Genomic DNA, 23,873 nt, shown 5'->3' with positions numbered 1-23,873 from the left:
GTGAACATGTTCAGCTGTTGAGTGCGGTTACACACAGTCTGAACATGTTTCGTTCGAGGCCATTTCTCATTTAACTTAAACAGGTTGGCAAAGTAGTTCAGATCGACATATCTTCTACATTAGCCTCTGATTGGCTGGTTAGAATATAAACAGTCTTTTGCAGAAATTCTAGATGGAAAGTGTTTCTGGCACAAGTTCGAGTAATATTTTACCGAATGCAACAAAAAAACCAACAGATAATTATACATATTTTTTAATTTATCCTCACCTTAATTTTCTTAAAACTGAGATAGGTACTCTCGCTCAAAAAATAATAAAAAATAAGTTTAAAAATTTTACTGTGCATGTTTGAATTCCCGATTTGTAAAAAAAATATTGAGCAATATGTAAACACATTTCATTTCTGCTGATAATGCTGTATAAACAAGTGAGAAAATCCCGCGTTTTCTGGATGCAATTAAAAAATAGAGATCAACAACACAGTCATTCGTTGACAGTAGACAATCGGTTTTAGAGCTAAACACACTTTTCAGCAACTACCGTGTAACCGCACACTTTCTCGTTTGTAAACGTGTTTACTTAAACATGTTCACCTGAAGTAGTTCAGGGTCCCGTGTAACCGCGCCCTAAGTTAAATGAGAAATGGCCTCGAACGATACATGTTCAGACTGTGTGTAACCGCACTCAACAGCTGAACATGTTCACCTGAAGTAGTTCAGACTCCCGTGTAACCGCGCACGTATTTTAAAAGACAATTACAAACATAGAGAAATGGTTCAATGCTCTTAGCAATATCCAAAACAAACTTTAGAAGTTATTAAACACGAAAGATATATAAATTTGACATAAAAAAAAATACACAAACTTAAACAAACACTGAAAAATATAAATAAATGATTTAAATTAAAGTTTCAGTGTTCTGTGATCAGTTGTAGTATCACAAAATGTAGATTTAATTTTTCTGATTGTGATATGAACTTTATCAACCATCATTAAACTCATCGTCTTCCACATACATTGTACCTACTCGTTCTGTAATTGATATGTAAATAAATGAGTCTGTTTAGCACTTGAAAATGTAACCACTGGTCACAAACAAACACTAAACTCAATTAAAACACATATCAAATTGCTTCAGCACTTCATATAGGATTTATATAAGTTTAAAAATACGAGTTTCACGAGAATCAGCCATTTTATACACTGCGATCTGAACAAGCAATTATTGCTAGAGACGTGTATGGAGTAGTCTTGGCAAAGACGGTCTTATTCGTATTCTTAAGAAATGTCTCAGTGACTATGAAACATGCTTATGCGATGGTGTTCTCAAGCAATGACTATGATACAAGAGAATGTCGTCTGGGAAATAAGAAATATGGGACAATCATAAGATGGTCTTCATCAAGACAATCTTGTTGGCGATCTCTTGAGACAATCTCAAGCAACGTCTATGGCACCCAAATATTTAAATAAAAATACATATAAGAATTGCTTGACGAGGAATTGTTCAAGACATAATAACCCTAACAACCATCGTTGAACCTTCGGTGGTGGAGAAACCATGATAAACTTTTTAAATTATGTTGATAAATGTTTCAAAACATTTTGATATAACAATGATAAACTATTGAAATTTTCTTTGTAGCAAAGTCTTTATGTCAATGAAACTGTGATTGAATTGTATTCTTTGTATCCCTTCAATGACTTTTTTGTTAAGCCTATGGTTCTACGAGTAGCCATAAAGTAAACAAACGAATAAAGGATTTGAAATTCCAATGCGAAAAATGTCTGTTAGCAAGAGTATGTAATTGAATATGGCGGATGCAGAGGCGCTTAAAGTAAGGATTTTGAGCTAAATTTATTTTAATTTAGATGACTTTGATAACGTTGAATTTTACCTAAACTTTGGTATTAATGATAATGTACTCTTCATTGAGTATCTTTGACAAGAAAATTTGGCAATACGCACATGTTATATTGTGTTGTTTGTTTGTACTATTTTGAATTTTATCGTTTATGTATATTTTTTTTTGTAGATCTGAACTTTACGTATTATAACGTAGAGCATTCTCGACAATGGGTAACTGTTTCACTCTATGCCGAGTTTGGAATTATAAACTGTTTGTAAACTGATAAAAGCCGAAAGAGATTATTCCACTGTAATCTTATTTAAACTTAGAGTTTATATTCTTGGCAGTGAGAGGCATTCTTTTAGTCTTTTTCGTCGTCTGTAAGTTCCTTATTGAGTTTCTGTTATTAGTATAATGTATTTAGGCCTGGGATGTGCTAACAGGTTCTAGGGGTGTTGACTAAGGGTAGGAGGGCGCTAGGGCTGCTTGGCATGACTCTATAGGGTGCAGGGAGGAAGGTAAGGGAGAAGGCATATTCCACATTGGTCAGGCCAGTGATGGAGTATGCGGCTGTGATCTGGGATCCCTACCAAGTGACTGAGGTAAGGGAGGTGGAAAAAGTTCAACAGAGAGCGCCGAGATGGGTGATGGGTGTATTGTTGAGCAGGAAAGGGCAATAGGGGGAAATGCATTGTCTGACTGAGATGATCAAGTAACTAGGGTGGGGAGCCTTATAGTGGAGGGAAGGGTGGAAAGTATAAAGTGTTGTCAGACTGTGTAAGGTGCTATATGAAGAGGGGGGTGGGGGCTGGGGGAAGCTGGGAAATAGGGTACATAGAGGTGGGTATAAGGGGCAGAGGGATCATGAGTGGAAGCTCCAGAGAGAATGGAAGTGAATGGAAAGGGGTATGAACATTTTCCTTGGGAGGACAGAGATGGAATGGAATGGGCTGGTTATGTCTAGGATGTTTTGATAATTTTTTTTTAATAGGGGCTTTTACATAAAGTAAAAATAAAAATCTGAAAATACAATTTTTGAACATTAGAGATGTTTTTATATCAACCCTGAAAACAGAATTTGTATATTCCTAATGGTTTCTGAGAAATTACCATTAATAGGTTTCATTACAATACCTGTGCATTGAAGCGGCCGTTGCCATTTTTTGCTTTCCTGTGTGGGTCATTGTGTGTATATGATTAGGAGAAATTGAGTTAATTTGTGAAATGTTCAATTGCATTAGGTTAACAACATAAAAAATTACTTCAAAACAATGTGGATGGTTGATTGGGATAGTATAGCTACATTGAAAATACTTTGAAATCATGTGGACATGTAGCTACATCTTAAATTTAAATTCATAAGCTAAAATTAAAAATATTTTGCAGTGTTGTTAACTTAGCCTTAGTTTTCCATTGTCTCGGTAGTTTGAGGGCAGTGTGTAGTTGAGAAGCTCAAGGCAGAAATATTAATACATTTTATTTATCTTATTGCTATAATAATATTTAAATAAATACATACCTAGCTCAGTCCATTGGTTTGATTATTTCTTACTAGGTAGGCCTATATTCTTTATTCTTTCTTAAAATAAAATTACATGTATATGTTTGCAAGTAATTTAAACAAAAAAATAATTCCCTTATGAAAACACCTACACTTCTTAGGAAATGAATGCCCATAAAGTATTAATGAATAAACTAACACTTCATACAAAATCCACACAATAGTTTTCTGAAGAAAGGAATTCAATATGTTATTGCCTGAAAAATGTTAACTAAATATTTTGTCATGGACTGTAGGCTATACTATAATAGCCTACCTAGTTTCAATCAGATGAAGTGAATTTTATTTACTAGGCCTTATCAATAATTTCAGTTTGGTCTCTTTCTTGATTTTTCAGTTTTTCATGTAAGAAGTTGGTTTCTTCTTTCATATAACTGTTATCATTGGGTATTAGACTCAGATGGCGTATTTTATGTTATTTCCTGTTTTTAATCATAAAATACTGGTTGTGGTATCCGTATGGTACTGATTCGATTTCCGCTTCGTTTCAAAGAATTCTCATGCACTCAATTTCGTATTGATCTTGGGCAATATGAAAATAACTGATATCAGAGGTATTATTCTAAAATATTAGTTGGGTAAAAATATATATTTCAGAATTATCTCTTTTATAAAAAAATTTAAACTTCAAGATAATGCAAACAAAAAGTTTATTGAAACTTTAAAGAAATATAGTCGACTACTCTCCGTTGCATCACTGCTACAGCCTGGGTTGCTAGTGCGTTGACTTTGGAAATGGATTTGATTGGTTGTTTCCTAGGGAACAGATTTTTTACGGGATAATAAGTTTTTTGGTTTTAATCCAATATATTGACTACTCCTATTCCGAAACTCGGTAGTTATTTTTATAGAAAAGAAGTTATCGGGTAACAAGCATCCGGACTTTCAAACGTTCACGTTTATGAATAAGTAGTATAGGATATGGCGGTAATCCAGTATCTCTGTTTTAAAAATTTAATGCAAATTGTTCGAGTGTGTAAAGACATGATTGAGCTTTATATATTAGTAAGGTGTACATAGTAGGGTAAAGCCCAAGTTGTTGTAAGTGTGAAGCGTGACGGATGTGGCAGTGATCCATGGGGTTCTCAGAGTGGTAACATGTCTCGCCATGTGTTCTGTCATTAGTAAATTTTCATAATCCTCAAAAAAATTAGCTGTTATATATACATTATATCTCAAAGGTATTTTTTGTGGCAGTGGCATATATATCTTAATTCTTCATCAAAATTAATGATTCAAACATCTTTTTTAAGCTTATTTTCATTAGGAATGCCAACTGTTGATGGCATTCGTAATGAAAATATATTCAACTAACATGTAGGAGGCGCCATCTATAAACAATTTTTTTTTAACATGGCAGCAGTTAGTTAGATTCTTTACATTCTATATGCAAGTGTAATCTATCACGCAAATCAAATTAAATCAATGTAAAACATTACAAATCATTTTAAACTGTTATTTATAAACCAACATAAATAAGTGAACGTAATTTACTGAATTAAATCAACGTATTAAATCAGGTCAGTACTCCTAACTTCAATAACACTGAACATTGCATACATAGATTACAACTTTTACAATATGACTGATATTATTTATTAGTTCTCTTCAAAATAAAATATCTGTCATTAATAAATATTTGTATTTAGGCCTACTTATTTCCCAATAATTTTATTACTATTAAGTGTTTGACCACGATACTGTGCTAAATATTATCACTGGTCAACTAGTATTATTTTATTTTTAAATATTAACAATTATTTCATGACTCTCATGTCTTACAAAAAAATTGATTCCATATAAGGGCTAGTTATTTTTCTTGGTTATTGCCAAAGAAAAGACACTGAAAGACACATACGATTTAGTGAAATTTGCACGTGTAAATCGTTGGTAGCGTTTTACAAAAAAAAGTTAATGTACTCTTTCGGAAAGATTACTGTATTTCAGTAGGAAGATGACGAATAAAATTATATAATGTATGTGAAATAATGTTTGCTTGTTTTGCTTACAGAAAGCATAAATTAAAAATGGGACCTAGGTAGCTTTTAGACCATTTCAACGGCCATGTTAGTGGCTTGTTGCATGAAAATAATGTTTCTCTGTAGAAATATAAGATAATTGCTTAATTGATATGTTTTCTATATGTAAGTATACCAGAGAAGGCCCTTTCTACACTTTGTCTACGTGCATCAGTGACTCCTTAATTTAGGGAAATGCATGCAAAATTTATTTATTTTTAGAGGCTTCTTATGAAAAAGTTTAAATTATACTTAATGAGATGGAAATTTATCTCAGTAGCAAGATGTTTTGGTAATATCATATAAAGATTACATAAGACCCCTGGGCATAGGTTGATGTTGGTTTGAGAGGGGGGGGGGGGAGTTAGATAGAGGAGAAGGTTTGAAAACAAAAATGTGAGATCTCAGTGAACGTAGTATGTTATTTTGGATTATGCAAGGAGTTCCAACATCTGGAATCACGAACCTGAGATCTGAGATCGATCTGTATTGATTGTTAATTGTATTATGATTGTAGAAAAGTATTTAAAAAAATATATTTACCTGTATAAACAGAGATCGTACATTCCATAGTTTATAAGTGTTGTTATAAAAGAATGATATTACATTACATGCTACTTTTGTTAATTTATTTGTTTGTTCATCTTAAATTATTATAGGGCCTACTCTTTTAAATGTTAGAATGACAAGGCTTTCAATACTTTTTGTTGTTAGCAGACTATTGTTGAAAGTAACTTTTAATTTATATGCCAAACATAGACAAAATATCCTACTAATATTATAAATGCGAAAGTTTGTAAGTATGGATGGATGTTTGTTACTCTTTCACGTAAAAACTACTGAATGGATTTGAATGAAATTTGGCCTATAGCTAGCTTATAACCTGGATTTACACATAGACCCCATATTAATATGAAATTCCATCCCTAAGGGAGTGAAAAAGTGATAATTTCATTTTATAACAGAAAAAATCATAGGTCATAGACATACAAATAGTGAGTGAGTGAGTGAGTGTCATTTTTCAAATTAATATTTTTCTCTTTGGTGAGACCAGTCCGCTTAGTGGAGTTCGCAGCGGCTAGCAAAATAAAGGCGCTAATAACAGTTTTGTTCTTAACTTCGTCAATAGATAGAGTTGCCTTGAATGTTAAACGCACCATCGTTTGATGCGTTCGTCATGTCTTTAATGTTGGTTTGTTTGTGCCGTATGCATTCCTATACCATTCATTCGATTGCGATGAAATTTCGGTGATTTGTTAATGTGCATGCCCATGAAGGTTACTGAGATGGTATAACTATTTTTCAATAGTTAGAGCACGAATCGTGTCAAAAAAATGTGTTTATTTCATTTTATATAGCGCCACTTTGTCTGTTTTTGTTGTATAAGTGCGCACGCATGACACAATTTATTTAAATATTATATATATATATATATATATATATATATATATATATAGTGAGATAGAGACGGAGAGATAAGTTAGATAGAGCGAGGTATAGAGAATGAAATGGGTTAGATAAAGAAATATACCTATAGATGTATACAGCTATATAGAAGATATAGAGATAGTGGGAAGTTTATATGTAGATATAAAGAGATAAATAGAGATAGAGAGATACATAGATGTAGATAGAGATAAATAAGTATATATAGATAGATGGATAGATGATTCGTATATGTGGAACTACTTCAAACATTACAAAACAAAACTGAATGAGGCATTGCAATGCATGCCGAGCATTAGCTAGATAATGGAATCTTTTCAATATTAGTAATCTCTTATTTTTCAGCTTTTTTCTATATTTCTTTATAAAGTCTAAATTACATACAGACCAGGTAAATAACTATAAACTGGCAGAACAACGTCTGTCGGGATCTGGAAGTGATATAAATTAATTTTCACACTTGACATTCAAATTAAGAAGACAATTACTAACTACACCCTCTGTTCAGTCCGGGCAACGCCGGGTATTGCATTTAGTGTCTAAATATATTTTTGGGCTTATGTATCTACAATTGCTCTTTGTCCATATTGGTTACAAGTCCACACATATTTAATTGGGCAGAACCATTCCTATATCTGTTTATGATGTTAGCCTTAGAAGACACTGCAGCAGTGTTAACATGCAGTTATAAAACTGAGTATGTGATAAAATGTAAACTTGCAGCTAGATATTGCATTATGTTTAAGAATTATTGTGTTTAGTCTAATGTTAGTAACTTGTGAACAAATTCTTAGATATTATTGTGCTTCTGGTTTATTCATATTTTAATAATTAGTCTTGAGTAATTTGAAGAAGATTGTCAAGTATGTATATTGCTATTCATGATATATTTTAGTTACCAATATCTTGTGTGTTAGTTGTAAGCTGTCTTTTTTGTGAAATGTTGTGTTCATCTGGACTATGTGCATGGCATTCAGTGAGTTATAATAGGTTTCTCTACATGAACAATTGTGTGTGTTTTTTTTTTTTTGGAGGAATTTTCCAGGAAAAGCCAGTCCTCTCAAGTTTTACCCACAATACATTTTGATAAGCTGTTTGCTCTTCAAGCTCTTTCTGCAGAATGCATTGTGCGTAAAACATTCATTCTGGCCAGCTGGAATTCAGGATTATTGTTTGTTTTTGGGGGAACGTGGTATACTTGTTGGTGATTGGCTAGCATAAGTGTGTGTGCATTTCTTATAGATCTATGTGAGCCACTGCTTGAAAATTTATTTTGCAACATTTGTTAAAAAAATAGGTTGGTTATAAATGAAAAAGTTTTAAATTTTCAATTATTTTTTTATAGCAGTATTTGGGAAGTTAGGTTTCGGCAGTGACGCTGTTTTTGTAGCTTACAGTATTCGGTGTAAACATAATTTCCAGCGGTATTAACCTTAGAATGACTGTTGCAGTTTGTCTGTGGGGAGCAACGAAAACCGGGTAACAGAGATTACAAAAACCTTGAGACTTTGTCAGTGACTCTAAGTTACGGAAAGAACTGGAGATGGAACGCCATTGTTTGTTGGTGAACTCAGAGTGCATTGTGGGTGAAATGTGTGCGGTCGCTGGCGGTTTTCGTGGTCCCGACAGTTAGGCAAGGTGTCCTGTTCCTGATTGCAGAACATGGTGTTAAGCTTAAGGGTGTCGGAACTGCAGGTGCTGTTAGGCTTTGCGGGTCAGAGTAAGTTCGGCAAGAAGAACGAATTGCAAGCTAGAGCTGTTAATTTGATACGTCGCAACTCCGTCCCCATTAAGATGAAGATAATGGAACTGTACGATTCGATCCAGTAAGTATGTCCACGGGTGCTGTGGCATTGAACAGAACTTGTTTGTTAATGAAGCATTAGGTAGCTCAATAAAAATTAATTTTAATTAAACCATCTTTTAATTTTTTTTTTGTTTTATTTGTACTGTAGGAGTTTTACCTTTGGCAGTGTGCAACTACTTTTGGGAAGTAGTTCCCAAAACTTGCTCAAATGTGTCATTCTGGCCATTGTAGCCCAAAGTGAAACTGCTTAGCATTTATTTAATTCATTCCAAACCTACTGCACTTATAGATGCCTGAATTTTGTAGTTCAAACCTGGAAAGGTGTAAGTATTTCATGTTTACAGCTGAGATGCTCTAGAACCTGACAGTGAGATTTCTTCTAGAATTTTTTACTATTATTATCGTAATATTTTTTTATAATGTTTACTTGTCAACGTTTTAGTTCTGGTGAATTGGCATGTGTCTGCTCTACAAGGTCGCTGTTGTGTGTCTTGCATGAACCTGTGTTCTGTTCCCTGATTGGGTTGTGGCTTCATACGCATGTTGCATCTGTCCCTTGCGCATTTTAGTGTACACGGAAGCCCGCTAGAGTATGTCCAGCTTCTTGTGAAAGTGTTTTAAGTGTAAAATGTGGACAAAACCACCAAGCCTCGAAGTTTTTTAAAGTTACTTCTTTGTCAGTTTTTTTTTTTTTTTTTTTCAAAATAGGTTATGGTTTCTTTCTTTTTTTTTTTTTTTTACATATGTCATCCTGAAACTTCCCACATAAGTTTATAATAAAATTGTTTCTTTTGTAGTGTGAGTGTGTGAATGTTTTTTATTTACCTGAATACAAAACCATCTTCAATTTAAAATGACCCTGCAGTAACAAATGCTTGTATATTTCTTTCATTCAATATTCTTCCTTTCGCACCCCATCAATCCACTTGTATGCTTGTATACTTGCAAAACACAGGCATCATCTAGTTAAGTATAAAATCTTTAACTTCGGTTGGGCATCAACAGATGTAGTGGTTAGGAACCTTAATTTTTTCCCCTAAGAATAAAGAATGTACCGTAGTTGAGACCGGCGTGGCCTTTTATCACGGAAGAGGATAATCTTTTTCGTGAGTCTGCAAGTTTAATTTCCAGGTAGTATTTCTGTTTTGTTTACGGCTGATGATAGCGTAATGTAACGGTTTGGGTATTCTTGTTGTTCCAATAATTCCAGTTTGGTTGTTTCATGACATGACATTGTATATAATTGAATTAAATAGTTCATAAACCAAAAGAACGTTGTTTTAATAACCAGAATGTTTAGTTTACATGTCCTGTTGATTGCACAATGTTGTTTGCATGTTGGAGGTGATCAGCTTTAAGCATATCATCTAAATGTAATTAGTCTGTTAGATAAAATATAATAATATTATAATCTTTTAAAATATCTTTGTATTTTATTACAATTAAAACAACCCTGAAGACTGTTTTGGGGCAGGTTTTGACATCCACTGTATTGACATAGACCGAGACTACTGTATGCTATAGCTGAGTCTTTCCTCAGTTTTTCTGAATTTTTATTTTGCATCTGTCTGTAGTGATGAATAAGTAGCATTGACTCTCTAGTGGGATAATAATAACTCTTGCTCCACAGGGAAGCTTTGGAAAAAGGTCAGTGTGAAAATTTATTTGTTAATCTTTATGAAGTAATGATCCTGTCATATTCTATTAAAATAATTTTTGTTGGGAGTGGGGAGAGTATGCAAAATGATTTCTTCCAAGGATGACAACTAGAGTATTTTCAGGCATCTGATATCTGAGCTTCCTTAAGTAAAGTAGGTGCATACAAAAACTATAACAAAACACTACTCAGATGTCCTGAATTACCGTAATTATTTGCTTTACTTGAAATTTACTTTGAAATAAAACTTACTGACTTCAGGCGAATAAAGAGAATAACAGGATTGTTAGGTAATAGATGCAATATTTCTTTTTATTAATGTTTAAATAGTATGCCATTTCACCAAAACATTGTAATTTATAATAAAGAAATGGCTATTGGTTCCTTCTCCACCAATACTTAAAACAACTTCCCCCCCCCCCCCCCCACAAATTCACATTTTCTGCACACTGTATCTTTCGCCTTGCCCGTATCATGTTCAGGATTGGTGGTATCCGAAATGGCAGGTTTAGAGAACCAGTGCCCACGGGTCGTGATGTTTGACCTCGTCAGGGGTTAGGAGATGAGAATGAACCATTGGAGGAATGAAAGGTTGGGGAAAACAGGATTACCCTTTCATCTCGGAAGTTTCTTCTGATTAGCTTAGCAGAGCTTTGTGTTGATTGCCGTTTAGTTTTTGGATTTTCTTTTAAGTAAGTATAAATACCCCTTTTGTTTAAATAAACCACAAGATGAGAGTAAAATACTGTTAGGAGTATATTGTGGGGAGAAAACTTGGTTCGTAAGGTATAGCCCAATAATGTCTACACCATAAAATTTAATTAATGCACTCAAGATCTCTGTCCACAGTAATTAGTCTTACGCTTGTCATTGAAACATTAACACTTTTCACAGTGGCTCGCTCTTATGTCCGCCTCTGTCTGCTTCCTTCGCACACTCACCCACACCGCGCCGCAGTGCAGTCCCCAGCTGTCGCTCGTCGCACTGACCGGCTGGCCAGTATCACGCCCCGAGGGGGAGACTCTCTCCGCTGCTCCGCTCTTCGCTCGGCGTCATTGCTTTTATACTCTTGGTAGACTTTCTGGAACCGACTTTGGGGGGGGGGGGAGGAGGGTTGGAAGTGTAGCATCACCTTGGGCCGACCCGACGGCCGAAAAGTCCAGAAAGGTGGTGTTTATTCACGCCACTCCGCGAGGCGGCCTCGGGAAATCAGAATTCCCAGGTCCCTACAAGGGTCATTGACAACGGCCTGAGGCGGGACGGTGCGAGAGGAGCGGAAGGGGGTGGACGGGTAGCGAGGTTCCTCGTGATCCGGCCAGGCGCGCGTGGCACGCCTCACGTCAGAGGACGGTGCTTGATGCCAGTGGCCGTGCTGGGCCGCCAGCCATCTCTGAACCTGGCGTGCGTCGCGGTCCCGTCTGCGTTCGTAACAACACACTAAAGTGACAGACATTCATTATACTTTCATTATGCTTTGGGTAGCCTTTTTTATTGAATACTGATTGTGGTTTTAGTGCAAGTTCTTGAATTTACTAGTTTTTAAGCTTTAGTTTTTCTGAAACTAGTGATTATTTTTATACAAACATTAGTGTGTATATGTGTGTGTACATCTATATATGTAATTATGTATTTATATGTTCACCCACATAGGCCATAGGCATACACCTCAAATACATATATCGTTGGTATACTGCCAAACGCGAACAAGTCAGAAATTGGTGAAAATGAGATTAAATAACTATTTGTTTATTGAAGGGCAGATGTGTAATTTGATAAAATGCCCAAATCGGTATTTCAGTTAGTAGACAAAGAAATAAAATGTTGATATTCTGACTAAGTCTCAATAACTTAAATATTGTTTGTAAAATATTGATGGACATATTAAGTTTTGCCACTTTTTTACACTTGGTCATTTTTGGCAGCATATCAATGATATTTGCATGCAGGTGGTAAATTATTGGAATTTGCTTTTAAAAGAACGCTTGTGTAAGTTTAATATTGGTGGAAGCTTTTCCTGATTGGCTTGAGGATAGAAACAAAAAAGAGTTGTTCGCCTGTGACCTGCGGCCTCTTGAAAAGGGGGGGGGGGAAGGCTACCTACCTGAAACAGCATTTTACACGATGCAGATAGAAGATTTAAATATACATCGTTGCAATGGTATGTTGCATTTTGTGGCAAACCCGAGATTGTATTGGTAACACAAATAACCAGACTACATTAGTTACTGTTGTTAGGAATTTTTTTTGTACAACACATGTACAGAAGGGATTAAACCTGTAAGATAAGATGAGAATATCAGTGTACAGATGAGAACAGTTTATATACAGAAAAAAATATCCCTTGAGCACTGGATGAGTAATTTATACGGCACTGAGAGCTTCATGGACCAAGTCCAGCATCTCATAATAATAACAATAAAAAACAACAGAACAATGATTTGTTATCTTGTTTTTGTTCCTGTCATAAAATGAAAATGCACTTTCAAAAGGAAATGATCGTGGACCAAGTCCAGCATCTCATAATAATAATAACAGTAAAAGCAACAACAGAATCAAATATTTGTCGTCTTGTTTGTGTTCCTGTCGTGAAATGAGCACACCACGGGTGTGTGGTGTTGCAGGCAGGGCCACACCGCTGGCTCCTTGAACGCTGCCCCCGTCCCTGACGCCACCAGCGACATGGCAGCCCGCCGCAACGCAGCCCGCCAGCCCCAGCTGCGCCCCATGTACCCCGCCTACGCCACGCAGCCGCCCCTGCCCCAGATCCCCATGGTGAGTCCCAGTTCGTGTTAGTGGTGTAGACTGTGGGTTATGGTTTGAGCATGGTTGGAGCATTTCGTGAAGTGCTGGTATTTTATGACATAGTACTACTTTATGTGTGTTGAAAATAGCATTTTGACATTGACTAGTTCAAATGGGGTTTAAATTTGAATAAGATCCGCATCAGTTCTTGAACTATGAAAGTTCGATAGCAGACCTCACAGTTCACATTTTTTTTTTTAATTGTGTATGTTGCAAGAGGCTTGATGTATCAGTATAAATGAGAACCAATGTACTAAGGACTAACCACCAATGTAGACATTTCTTGGTTTCAAATTTTTTTTTTTCTCACTTTTTAGTTGTGAAAGACTAATTTTGTTGATACTCGTCCAAAATTCCCTTAAGATATTTTGAGCTTTATTTTATTTCAGAGGTAGTGTTAATATTCAGTAGAACTCCAATTATCCGGATTAATTGGGACTGCACCTGTTCCAGGTAGCCAAATATCTGAATAATTGGATATTAATGGAAAATATGTAATAATTTCTTTAAAATATGTAGTATATAGAAAAATAACACAGAATAACACAGAATAATAGTATAGAGTATGCACTGTATTTTTATAACAAAAAATTGTTGTTTACATTCCCTAAAGTACAGTACTTACAAAAAACCTATTTAATACTTATGATTCCTTAAACATTTCGGAAAGAGTCAGCTCTTTAGAAATCTTAAATCCTTAGCTAAATGCATGCCAGTCTTTCCTTTATCCACTTGGTTAAAGATTTTTGTTTTGTCTGCCAATGAAAACACAACACATTTTCTTTTAGATGACATAATGCACTGAAAAATGAAACACTCCTACAAAACAAAAATGTCCCTTTGGTGCGTGACAGTGGACGACGAGCGAGTAGCTTCGTATGCGAAGATTGGTGCATTGGGGATGGAAGCATAGCTGCATCTTCTTTTCGCACATTACATGTCTATGTCAATATTATTTGGCTCATCTTTGGGTATCAAACTCGGGAACATTTTTTTTCCTTCTGATTTCCCCTGCTTTTTTGCCATGTTATACCTCCTCGATAGAGCAACCCATAGTGATGAAGTAGAAATATTTATATTGCGGGATAAAACCTTTGCTGAAGCAGTGTTGGAATCTGACAGAATTGTTTGTAACTTCTCGGAGACGATGTTGGTGAGCAGCGTGTGGTTTCAGCCGCGCCCCAACCTGTACCCCATGCCGGTGTACAACCCCTACCAGCAGCCCAACATCACCCAGCCCCCGGCGGTGACCGCGGCCACCAGCTACCCCCTCTGCCCCGACGTCAAGCTGAAGAAGCTGCCCTTCTACGACGTGTTGGGGGTGCTCGTCAAGACGTCTAGTCTGAGTGAGGCTTTGTTATCTCGTCCCTGTCAGACCGACACCATGTCTCGACCAAGGAATTAGTGGGGTTCTATAATATATTAATTCCTACTCCAATTCAATTCTGAAAATGCAAGTAGATTGAACTAAACTATTTTTATGATTTATATTAAATTCTAAATCTGAAAATAAAATATTACAACAAAATTATATTTTGAAGTCATTGATTTAATTTTAATAAAAACCTTGTTTTCAACTAGCTCATGACAAAACAGACGTTGTGACTCAAAAATATATTTAAGAAATGTAAATAAGGATTTAAGATTCCAAATGAAATTAAATAATTTTTGTTTTTAATATTGCTGGACTAAAATATAATATACCGAAAACTCATGAATAACTAGTTTTTAAAAAATTTTAAATATGAGTTATGAACTGATTTATGAGCACAGCATTTTAAAAATATTCATGCTTTTGTGTAAAATGGTTTGCAATGGATTTTGCGATATTTTGCGGTTCACAAAAAGTTTTTGGATCAATATATAGAATAGGTAGCATGTTGTGGAAAATATGGTAAATAGGAACCCAAATTAAAAATGGGTCTGTAATGTTAAGTTAGGTTGTTGCATAATTAAAAAATATATATGTATATCTTTTCGTAATTTAAATATTTTAGAAAACATTTCCCATATAATATGTGTAGCTGTTTTAACTTAACCTACCTTTCACTTTGGTATTATTTGTCTAATTTTTTCATAAGTTGTTACATGTAAAAAAAAAAAAAAAAAAATAATTTTTAAAGAGGATACTAATTCTCATTCTTACTGTTCGAATTCGATGTTCATATTCGCGTATAATTTGATTTTCGTATTAAATTCTAACTAAAAAAAATTATATTCGCAACTACCTTATTCGACAAGATTGGAATAAAAGGAATAGTTTACGGATAATTTATGATCATGGAAAATATTTTAATTTGGTCACATCGTTATTTTACTTTTATGATGGTTTTCAAATTGCAAGTAATTTATTAAGAGTGTGTTTCTGTTTGATAAAAGAAAAATGTTTAGTTGATCACTAACCCAGCAGTTGATCAGCGGTGCTCCGTAACGCAGTGGCGGTGAAGGGGCGCGGGGGTCTGTTGCAGTGCCTCAGGGCTCGCAGCGACCGCAGGAGGCCAACTTCGTGTTCCACCTGACGCCCCAGCAGTCCACCGACATCGGGGTGAACCGGGACACGCGGCCGGGCAGCAAGCTCGACTACCTCAACCAGGTGGGTGTGCCCCATCCCTCGGCACGTTTCAGGCTGACAGTGCTACCAAGATTAGTGTAGTTGTATGTGTACGTTCAAACTCCTAAAGGCTAGTGGCATGACGACCCTTGAAATTTATTGCTGGGCATGGTCAGGCATAAGAGTGATTTTTTTATGGCTTATACACCTATTGTGTATATTTTGTTTAATAGTGTAACACATTTGTGGAAATAATTATTTTCCTTGGGGCAGAACGTATAGGCCCACCCATTCTTTGGTGTGCGATGTTATAAACTGGAAGTGTTTGAATGTGGTGCTCTGCCACCATGTCGGATATGCCAGCATATAGTGTCTGTAACTTGGTGTGAATAGCGTTTGTGCCTGAATTTTTTTCTTCCCCCATTTTTTTTATGGAAGGTATTTTTTAACACACGCGAATTCATTTAATGTGCTGGAACTGTAAAATCACTCAAATCGGCGGTTATACATAATTTCATCTTGTGTGCATTTCAATCTATACTATACATTTTGAGGAAAATGTTTTAACTCAGGACTAATGTGTAAATATTTTTTCTGTAGTGCATGATCTGAAATATAATAAGTGGAGACAAGATTATATAGGATGAATTACAGTAAAACTGAAATAACACTGAAAAGCATGTCAAACACCACATAACACTGAATGCTAGTTAATACACCATATAGCACCAAAATGTTAGTTATATCATGGAATTAAGAAAAATTTAACCAAAATTAACTTAAATAATCTTTTAATGTTTAAAATTCAAGGGATGTCATTATTTCTGGACAAAAAACTTACACCAAAGTGCATGGATCAGAAAAAAATTAATTTAATTTATTATTATTGTTTAAATGTATTGGTTTTAGTCCAATTTATTAAACATAATTTTATCATAAAATGGCAAAATATAAATTTTACCGTTATTTTGGTGGAGTAAATGTTACGAAACTGCTTTTATAAAAATAGTAACAATAGCACCGAAATCGTCTGTTTTAAAATGGACATTAGGCTGAAAATAAACCATAAAACGTGTCTAATAGTAATCACTGCGAGCACGCAGCTAATGCAAGTGTGAGATTGTGGCGGCGTGGTTGCCAGCGAGGGTCGGCTCTCGGCTGTCGCAGGTGCAGGTGCGGTTCTGCCTGCTGGACACCACCACGGAGCAGGACGACTGCTTCCCGTCCGGCATCGCCCTCAAGGTCAACGGCAAGACCTGCACCCTGCCCGTGAGTTGCAAGGCTGTTCCACGGCTGTTTGCTTGGACCGGATCTTGAAGGGGAAAATAAGTTAAATAAACAGAATTTGCAAATTATACCTGCAGTAAAAATAGTTTCTTTTTAGTGTCCTTTACCACATTAAAAAAAATAGATTTTTGAATGTACTTATTTATGTATTCAACAAGGATGTTTTTATGATTGCATTTTTTTTGGGGGTGAAAATGTAAGTTTTAAGTTGATGCTTTGCTGTTGAAGAAAATCGTTTTAAAAAAAATGTGCAGGTGTGGTATGGTAGGTGATGAATTGGCTTTATTCTTCGGTGTAAATGAAATAACAAAACATGCATTACATATTTAAGCATCATCAGTAGTTCTCGAACTCACTAAATGGTATTTGACAAATGTAAAGTTAAGCAAAAGGAAATAATTGTAAAGTTACGTAAAATAAAATTTTTGTGGTAACATTTTTTGAAAGACAATAATTGATTTTCTTGTTCTCTTGTTGACTGAGATTTTTACATAAAAAGAAGTGTGAAAATATTTTCAGGAATGACTATCACACATAAAGATATATAAAATAAAATTCTGAAACTATATTGTAACATATATCATCATTTGCAGAATTACTAGCCTACTGACACATATTATCTGACGGTGATCTGATTATCAGCCACACAGATATGATAAGAAGCTGTTTACGTCGATGCCTGTAGCATGTAAATAGATGTTTGTTAAATGGACATGGCAATGCTCAGGGTTTACCACGTGATCTTTTCCTTCTACTTGTTAACGCACTTGTCGCGTAGAAAGAGGTTGCTGTGTCGAAGACAGTAGTGATGGGGTTGGGTTGCAGGCAGCCATCCCCCCCAACAGGCCAGGGGTGGAGCCCAAGAGGCCACCGCGTCCTGTCAACGTGACCAACTGTGTGAAGATCAGCCCTGTGGTGACCAACCACATAACAGTGCAGTGGAATCCTGAGTTTGGCCGCATGTTCACCATCTCGGCCAACCTGGTCAAGAAGCTCACCGCGGACGATCTGCTGCAGAGGCTACGACTCAGGGGGTTCCGCCCCACCGACTACACCAAGGGCATTAGTGAGTCCGTTATCACTTCGCCCAGTCGTAAATGTTAAATCTTGCATGTGTTCTCGAAATTAACTGTCTCTGTTAACAGCCTGTAAAGTACACCGTACATAGCTAAAGTAAAATTCTGGATGCCGTTCTTATGCCAGGATATTTTGTTAAAATGTGTGGCCTTTACTAATCAGACCAGTTTGTATTCATCTGTTAACACAACCCCTGGCACAATTCCATTCAGGATTAACCAAGGTTGTACCGGAATGGTTCCTTGCCGACTATTGTCTGAGGTGACCCAATACCTTAAGACTCTAGCCAATATTTTACAAAATAAAAATTTAATAAATGGAAGCGGTTGCAGAATTAGCGGCATATGGCGCAAAACAACGTCCACAAAGCAAAACGGAAACATTCAAGTATTAATTGTTTGAAGAATTTAAACAAAATGGGCAATATTTTAATAAAATTTCTTGTCGAAAATCGGGTCTAAACCTGGGGTTTAGTATTTTTTTTAAAGTCATTTTTCTCTTTTATCGGAGACGTTTCATTATATAGTTTAAAAGTAGTGTGTACAATCCACGCTGCTAGACAGAAACGGGGTGGGCTCTGTGCCACAGTCACTCAGAGCCGTGCAGTGCTGACTGCCGTGCCACAGTCACTCAGAGCCGTGCAGTGCTGAATGCCGTGCCACAGTCACTCAGAGCCGTGCAGTGCTGACTGCCGTGCCACAGTCACTCAGAGCCGTGCAGTGCTGACTGCCGTGCCACAGTCACTCAGAGCCGTGCAGTGCTGACTGCCGTGCCACAGTCACTCAGAGCCGTGCAGTGCTGAATGTCGTGCCACAGTCACTCAGAGCCGTGCAGTGCTGACTGCCGTGCCACAGTCACTCAGAGCCGTGCAGTGCTGAATGTCGTGCCACAGTCACTCAGCCGTGCAGTGCTGAATGCCGTGCCACAGTCACTCGGAGCCGTGCAGTGCTGACTGTCGTGCCACAGTCACTCAGAGCCGTGCAGTGCTGAATGCCGTGCCACAGTCACTCAGAGCCGTGCAGTGCTGAATGCCGTGCCACAGTCACTCAGAGCCGTGCAGTGCTGAATGCCGTGCCACAGTCACTCAGAGCCGTGCAGTGCTGACTGTCGTGCCACAGTCACTCAGAGCCGTGCAGTGCTGACTGTCGTGCCACAGTCACTCAGAGCCGTGCAGTGCTGAATGCCGTTCCGCAGTCACTCAGAGCCGTGCAGTGCTGACTGCCGTGCCGCAGTCACTCAGAGCCGTGCAGTGCTGACTGCCGTGCCGCAGTCACTCAGAGCCGTGCAGTGCTGACTGTCGTGCCGCAGTCACTCAGAGCCGTGCAGTGCTGACTGTCGTGTCGCAGTCAAGGACAAGTTGAACGAGGACCAGGAGGGCGAGATAGCCACCACGTCCCTGCGAGTGTCCCTCATGTGCCCGCTCATGAAGACCCGCATGATCTTCCCCTGCCGAGCCACCACCTGCAACCACCTGCAGTGCTTCGACGCCAAGGCCTACCTCAACATGAACGAGCGCAAGCCCACCTGGATGTGTCCCGTCTGCAGCATGCCCTGCCTCTTCGACAACCTCATGCTGGACGGGTGAGCGTTTGTTCACTTTACAGTTGGGCGTATCTCTCCCGAAACCTTTGGTGGGAAATTATTATCTGTGGTAGTGTACATGTCAAAAGTGTCAGAATGGTTCTTTAAGAACTATTTTAGAATTGAAAGAAGTCATTAGTCATTATCATCAATTAAAAAAAATATATATTATTGGTGGCGTAAAAACATTCTTCAAAAATGATCGTAAACAAACTCTTAACTCTGCATTTTAAACACACAAAAATAATCAAAGTTACTAATACTATTGTGAAACGGTAGTGGAATGAAGTTTTGTCCATAATTGAAAATTCGAGATATTTACCATTTTAAATGAGCGATAAAAATATTTTTATTATGATCGTGTACTGGTATCTGAAAAAAAATTATCAAAATGGTTTACGACCGTGGACAACATAACAAAAAAACACAAAGAGTGTTATGCCCTGGATAAAAAGTGATAAGGGTAGGTGAAATGGTGCTTAAATCAATAGTTAGGATCAATCTGCCACCATGTTCACACAGCAGAATCTTGCTGCATTTGTTTATGACACTTTAGATGTTGCAACTCGTGACAATAAACTAGGGTTGAACAAGTTTCATATTTTAATGTTGAGTCGAGTAGTGCAAAAAATTTAGTATTTTAGAGTTGAGTAGTCAGCATTATTATTATTATTTTTTACACTTTTAAGCTTAAGTAAGAGGAATTAATGGCACGAAAGTACACATTCTACCAAGTATCTCATGTTGGTTTTTGAATCACTAGCATAGTGCAAACTGTGCAATTGCAGATTATCCATACAAAGGAAGTTTACAACTGTATATTTCCATGCAAAACACTTGTACGTGCGTTTCAACCACCTGTACAGTAATTGTTTAGTCAAACAGAAATTAACATTGTTGATTTTTAATTTTAATTTTATAAATATTTGATAAAGGATTTGTTTATAATGGTTTATTCTGATTTTTTTTCCGTGTTGATTTATGGGGTCTTTCTACAAATTCATGCGCAAGGAGAATGTTGTTTTAAATACCTTGTAGCACCTGCAAAGCTTATCGTTCTTCCAAATCTTACGTTCAGTTTTCACAAAGTGACAAGTGTTGCACGCCACGACTGCCGGTAGACGTTGGTTCCCCGACTCTTCTCGGCCACGGCACGGCAGACCTCCTCCACTAGCGCCCGGGCGGGAGCAGCTGCGGTGGCCTGTGACGGCCGACTCGCCTCGGCGCTACGAAAGGGGGAGTGGCCTGTGAGGGAGATGTTGGAGGAGGTGGAGGGGATGCGAGAGCGAGATGCGGCTGGTCGCAGGTACTTCCAGGACGTGCTGCAGTCGCCCACGCTGCCGGAGGACGCCCTGGAGATACAGCTGCTGCAGGACGGCTCGTGGACCGCCATGTCCGTCAAGGAGGAGCTGCCCAGCTCCGTGAGTGTCCTCGCTAGCTCCATACCATTGTGTGGTTGTTCACTCAAATGATTTGACAGGAATCGATTGGAAAAGTTTCAGTTTAGCTGGAAACGCACTATATTTTATTTTCACTTCTTCTACATAAACAGGAATGACTGGTGTAGAAATGCAGGAAAGTAGTTGGAATTATAGTACGGTGTTAAATAAATGAGAGTTAAATGCAGGAGAGTTTTTAATCAGTATGGGTAAAAGGTGGATCTTAAGGAAATTATATAATGTAATTACTGGTGAATCTACTAATATTTCAAGCAGTGTATTGTTTACTTGTGACCATTTAAACATGTATGTTGCTGTGATAATTGACGTGACATCCTGTGGCGCAACTTGCACTTGTTCATGTTGCAGTCGAACAAGGCGGTGGTGCACAGCGAGATCATCGCGGATGACGTGGGTAAGTGTCTGCATAGCAGTCTGCAACTACTATGTTTTATAGCATAATCGTCACACTTTTTATAATCAAGCTTCAAAAGAAGGGGTGCGATTTTCATGAGAAAAAAAATTTTTGGTTAAAGTTTTTCATAAAAACAAAACCCATTAATGAAAAGTACGTTTATTTAAAAAGTAGAGTATACAGAAGCACGTCAAACAATTTAAATTAATAAGTCATTCAACGAAAACCTTTCTTCAACTTTAAATAGAAAAACATAATCTGTGCCCTGATTGCGAGCCTGAACTAACGCATAACTATCGTCGTAGTACACACTTACCGCGAAAGAGTGCAGGCCATATGTAGTTAACTCAGCACTCGACAAGGGGGGTGCGTTGTTTGCAATTGGCGAGATATCGATATTCCTCTACGTGCGCGCGCTCTATACGGGAAGTAACATAACCAACATGAATGATGCCAACTAGCGCTGGCTACATTTTTATAAGTGGTACACCGCGGCGATGCAGACGAACAGATAAAGGTCATAACGTTTAAAAGAAAATTTACACATCAGACAGATTCGTATTTCCATTAATTAAATAAGTTGTAATGTCCGAATAAATATTAGATTTCTACTGTAAAATACATAGTTTTATACGGAAAAAATACCTACACAAAGCGCTTGGAATCTAATAGCGGGACCAAAAACAACATGCAACGTTTACGCGAGAGATTTTTTTATTCAAATTTTTAACGCCCAAAAATATTGGTGCGACGATTATACGCGTGCTACGATTATGCATAAAACAGGGTACATTTTCGTTACTCTTTCTCTCTCCTCTGCCCCACTCACACCGTAACCGTAAACCGGTCTATTTTTGCTCTTCACTTCCCTTCATTCTCCGTCAGGGTTGGCGACATTGTCAGCCTATTAAACCTGGAAGCTTATTGATGGCAGTCTTGGTTCTCAGTCCCGCCAGTTCTCAGCAATTAAACTGCCACTGAGAACCGTAAATTTGTAAATTTAATCAAGGTAAATCTAATAATCCATATTGATTGCATAATATGTTTGGCCAGCCAGGACTGCATGAAGGGAGGCAGTGAGTAGCCGCGTGCAGGGCCAGCTGAGCAAGGGGGCGGGGTGTTGGAGGGAGTGAGCAGCGTTGCCGTGCAGGGACAGTTGAGCAAGGGGGCGGGGTGTTGCAGAGGAGGTGACGACCGGCGAGCAAGACAAGGAGGCGGTGTCGGCCCCGGACAAGGAGCTGGGGGCCATCGACCTGACGCTGAGCGACGGGGAGGAAGAGACCGCGGCGTCCGTCAAGGCCGACCCAGAGCCCGTCAAGGCGGCGGGTGCGTTAGTCTGCTACATTAGTCAAGTAAAGAGTCGTTCAAAATGCATCAAAGTGTTAAATCATAAAAAAAAACAGCCATCTGTATGTTAGCTACATTATATTTAAAATAGGAATAGTATTTGTATTTCTTGTTTATAAAATTCAGCACCATAATTTTCTTGCTGATCAGAAAAAACCATTCTGACCCATAACGCTTGACCCTTACTGAAAATGATCTGTTTAAGTTAAACTAATACAATAACTTTAGTGCAGTACTCCTAAATATTTCACAGTTTTTTTGGATCAGAGTACACTGTCTCTAGGTTCATGGTATTGTCAGTTTTGACGTGTGCCTGTAATGGATCCAGGAGTAAGGAAGTTGTGGTTCTAGGGGCTAACGCCCTGCCCTTCCATTTACAACTTAAATGAATAAAATTATACATTTTAAGGGAAATACTGGAAATAGTGTTGGGTTTTAAACACAAGTCTCTCTCTTCCATTTAATGAGCTTCTGTATCCACCACAGATTGATTGTAAGTGTAATATTTAAAGCTAGTCTTCCTGAAGTGTTCACTGAAATGTAAACCAACTGTGAGGTCCCTGTGTTGTATCGACAGGCAACGAGAAGTCATCGCCAGCACCTGCGTCTGCCCCCACCCCACCAGCCAGCTCCCTCGGTGACTCCGTGGTGCTTATCGACTTGACTTAACTACACTGCTGAGCAATCCTGATACACATTGATTGGTGCGCCCCTTTTTGTCGAGGCGTGTGGGTGATGATTGCATCGTGAAGTGTTGATTTCCTGGAAAGTTGTGATCTCAGTGGAACGTGAGAAGACATCTATCCGTTGATTCTATATTATGTACGTACTACCTATGTTTTAGCATTAACCGTTGCTGACTTCAACAGCTGTGTCTGTGGTTGGTTGCGTTCTCCCTACGTATTTGCGTGTGAAGAAATGAGTTGAAGTACGCTTATGGACTTTGGCCACCATTAGCTGGTTCTGTGTGTCTGGTATTGAATTCAATTTTTTTATTAACAAAGTTTTAATGAAATCTACACGTCTTTCAAAAGA

The 23,873-nt window shown here is 37.7% G+C and overlaps 1 protein-coding gene across 4 annotated transcripts; it reads left to right on the top strand.

The window, feature by feature from the left end:
• The first annotated feature begins 1,670 nt into the window (after positions 1-1,670).
• Positions 1,671-23,873, top strand: LOC134532531 (E3 SUMO-protein ligase PIAS3-like). 4 transcript variants are annotated; one of them, XM_063369013.1, is made up of 12 exons: positions 1,671-1,838; positions 8,535-8,701; positions 12,961-13,111; positions 14,316-14,487; positions 15,610-15,734; positions 16,860-16,961; positions 17,805-18,045; positions 19,403-19,637; positions 20,944-21,058; positions 21,446-21,491; positions 22,674-22,817; positions 23,416-23,873. In XM_063369013.1, exons 1-12 carry the CDS (start codon positions 1,815-1,817, stop codon positions 23,505-23,507), a joined length of 1,614 nt encoding a protein of 537 aa, XP_063225083.1. In that variant the 5' UTR covers positions 1,671-1,814; the 3' UTR covers positions 23,508-23,873. The 4 variants fall into 4 exon arrangements, with proteins under 4 accessions (XP_063225083.1, XP_063225086.1, XP_063225084.1 ...); XM_063369014.1 differs by lacking the exon at positions 1,671-1,838 and adding an exon at positions 1,940-2,080; XM_063369015.1 differs by lacking the exon at positions 1,671-1,838 and adding an exon at positions 1,951-2,230 and having other exon boundaries at positions 8,327-8,701.

The sequence above is a fragment of the Bacillus rossius genome, chromosome 6 (genome assembly GCF_032445375.1).
Source record: "Bacillus rossius redtenbacheri isolate Brsri chromosome 6, Brsri_v3, whole genome shotgun sequence".
NCBI lineage: Eukaryota > Metazoa > Arthropoda > Insecta > Phasmatodea > Bacillidae > Bacillus > Bacillus rossius.
Note: the sequence above shows the minus strand (reverse complement) of the source record. Positions and strands in the feature narration are given on the sequence as shown.